Below are 3,115 nucleotides of genomic sequence, written 5' to 3'. Positions count from 1 at the left end.
AACTCTGTCTCACATCACATCTAAATATGCAAGAACTGAAAAGAGCATCAGAAATGCCAGTCGAGCAGTGTAATTTTCTAGAATGAACTGTTGATCTGATTACAAGAGGGATTTTGACAAGTGAATATAATGAATGTTTTGTTTGTTTGTTCTAACCCTTCTATATGACTGCATTTCCCCATAGAAAAACAGCCAGTCATCTTCAATGTCCTTCTTTTACGACGCAAGATGGAAAATGTCTACATTTGCACAAATATGAAATCTCATGCTCTTTAAATTATTCATGCGTTGAGAGGCAAACTAACCTGACACACTTCTTCCATTCTCCAAACTCTCTTTAGAGGGAAAGTAGGGTAAATTGGGTTGTTAGAAGAAAAGACAAAGATTTTATACAGTTTTATACAGAAAAACTTGATAAATTGCAAATATACTGCATTCTGGGTTTAGTCCATAAAATTGTCCTATTGTTCTCAACTGGTGGGTTGTGACCCAAAAATGCATTGCATATTTCTTTTGAATTGGTTGCAAGTAAAATGCAACTGTATAATTATACATCGTTAGGATTGCAAAATAAATGCATTGCTTTTAACCATCATGTTGTATTCTAGTCATTTTGACCCAGAGAGGAATTTCTTTTTCCTAAAAATGCTAATTAATGTTATTGCATTAGAAAAAAACTTGCCGACTTTGCTCACACATGAAAACTTCCCCGTCATATTTATGCAGAAATAAAGAAAATTCTAAAGGGTTCACAAACCTTCAAGCATGTGTACACGTTTGTCTAAATTTGTAATTTTAAGATGTAGAATTGCAGAATTTCTCTATTATGACTATTTAGCTTCCCCTCAAATACATTTATAAAATTCCAAAGAAAAGAAAAAAACACTGCACTTTCTTTTTCCATAAAAGCCTAAAAAAAATTATTTTAATTAAATTGATTTTATGTTAACGTTTTCTATAATAAAGAACTATAATGGTCGTCATGAACACGTGACAGAGGAACCCAATCATCAACAGAGGGACAGTTTGAAGATCATAGCCTAAATTGTATTTATTTGAGAATTTGCTAAAACATCCATTTCTATTTAGTTTTTCGCATTCACAGTTAATCAGCAAACACGTTGTGTTAACTGAGCTGAAGAATCACCCGTATGTGTTTACATGAAGGTGACAGCAGCGCGTCAATCAAAGCGGCATTGTATGAATTCGAAAGTGGGCGTGTGCGGGGGCTCATGACGTCAACGTCAGACAGCTCTCAGCGCGTTCGATCGCCGCGAGCGTTTCAAAGTTTCAATGGCTAGTGATTTAAAGCGTCGATTCCGCGGTCGCTCCGCGCTATATGGGACCATTTAAAAGGCTGTGTTATTTTGGCGTGAAAAAGAATCGTTCCTACGCAGTGACCTTTTGGTGCTCGAATGCATAATATCGCGTAGGAGTCGCTGTGTGTGCGGTGAACGTTTGCTCTCTGCCTGTTTTCTTTCATCGCTAAATGGAGTCACGGATGGAATTCAGTCGAGAAGAAATCAACGGTACGGTATGGGAAGTTCCGGAAAAGTACGTTTGCTTGAAGCAGATCGGAACGGGCGCTTATGGCAGCGTGTGGTGAGTAGACGCTTGCGAACTGCCTTTCAACATGTTGCCACATTAAGCAGAACTATGTGGCAAGCCGCTTTAGCATTCATTGCTTCCAACTAACTAGAATTTAGTTAGTAGTAATAGTGACTAGACTAAATTCTGTTCGTTAGTATTACTTAGGTTTGCAACTAGTCACTATTACAATACTGACAAGTAGGTATTCCATACTTACTCTTTAATTACTCATAAATAAATAGTTAAAGGGATAGTTCACCCAAAAATTTAACTTTGATGTTTATCTGCTTACCCGCAGGGCATACAAGATGTAGGTGACTTTGTTTCTTCAGTAGAACACAAATGAAGATTTTTAACTCAAAGAGTTGCAGTCTGTCAGTCATATAATGGACGTGAATGTGAATCAAGGCTTTGAGAGTCAAATAGACATACTCAAACAAAACCAAATTAAACCCTGCGGCTCGTGACGATACATTGATGTGTAAAGACACGAAACGAACGGTATGTGCAAGAAACTGAACAGTATTTATATAGTTTTACCTCTGATTCAGCGCAAAGTCTGAACTGTCCTGAGCGTGTTCTCAACAGCCCACGCGTCTACTTCTTGCTTTACGGTGGACTTAAGTGCATTACCGCCACCTATCTCTCAAATGGACCAGTGACACTCTATCTACAATCTCAATTAGGAGTGTCAATGGTCCATTTGAGATATAGGTGGCGGTAATTAGAGATCGACCAATATATCGATTTACCCGATATTTAAACATTTTACCATAATCGGTTATCAGTTTTGTAATATCAGATTCACCGATAAACGCCGCTATCTTGACAACAACAGCGTGCATTGGTAAAGCATACGCACTTGCTTTGCTGTAATTAGTAAACTTCATAAAAGCCAATAATGCACATATTAGATGTTACATAAATGCCTGAAATGTAGCTAGTTTATGCAGCTTGTCTCGAAGAAATAGAGACGAGTCACGTAAGATAATCCGTCAAGTCCTGTCCCAATAAAGACGTAACTTTGCCTGAATTAAATAATATACAGCCATGAATGAGCGCATGTTGGAAATAAAAGCGCTGAATTTAATTCTCTCTCTGTTGTCTATGCTCATCATTAGTCTCGTGAAGGCGTCTACATTTTGCTGTTCACTCACAGGACACAGGTTGATGCTCAGGAAATGCTCCAGCACGGCCACCGCATGTAACTTTTAACAAGATTCACTTGTTTAAAACACCCTAAATTATATTAACATTTACTATATAACCATTATTTCGCTAATATACATCTAAATAAATACAACTCTATGGAAATTAATTATTATCTCCGCGAGCGATCACAGGTCGAGTATAGTTCTGTGTAAATGCATAGATAAACAGCGCTTTGTCAGCACGCATTTCATAATTTAGAACGACAAAAACATTAGTAGTTCTGATATAACATACCAGTTGAGAAATGCAATAAAATACGATGTTTTGTTTGTTATATTCCAATATTCCAGAGAATATTATTCAGTGAATTAAC

The 3,115-nt window shown here is 37.1% G+C and overlaps 1 protein-coding gene across 2 annotated transcripts in view; it reads left to right on the top strand.

The window, feature by feature from the left end:
* The first annotated feature begins 1,228 nt into the window (after positions 1–1,228).
* LOC107570980 (mitogen-activated protein kinase 13-like) overlaps positions 1,229–3,115 on the top strand; it is a 15,055-nt gene continuing 13,168 nt past the window's right edge. For both annotated transcript variants that reach the window (XM_016257263.1, XM_016257262.1), the window contains exon 1: positions 1,229–1,602. In XM_016257263.1, the coding sequence (XP_016112749.1) occupies positions 1,490–1,602 (113 nt within the window). In that variant the 5' untranslated portion in view covers positions 1,229–1,489. The remainder of the gene's footprint in view (positions 1,603–3,115) is intronic.

Source organism: Sinocyclocheilus grahami, unplaced genomic scaffold (assembly GCF_001515645.1).
Source record: "Sinocyclocheilus grahami isolate Dianchi unplaced genomic scaffold, SAMN03320097.WGS_v1.1 scaffold1529.1, whole genome shotgun sequence".
Taxonomy (NCBI): domain Eukaryota; kingdom Metazoa; phylum Chordata; class Actinopteri; order Cypriniformes; family Cyprinidae; genus Sinocyclocheilus; species Sinocyclocheilus grahami.
This window is presented reverse-complemented; position numbering and strand designations above follow the sequence as displayed.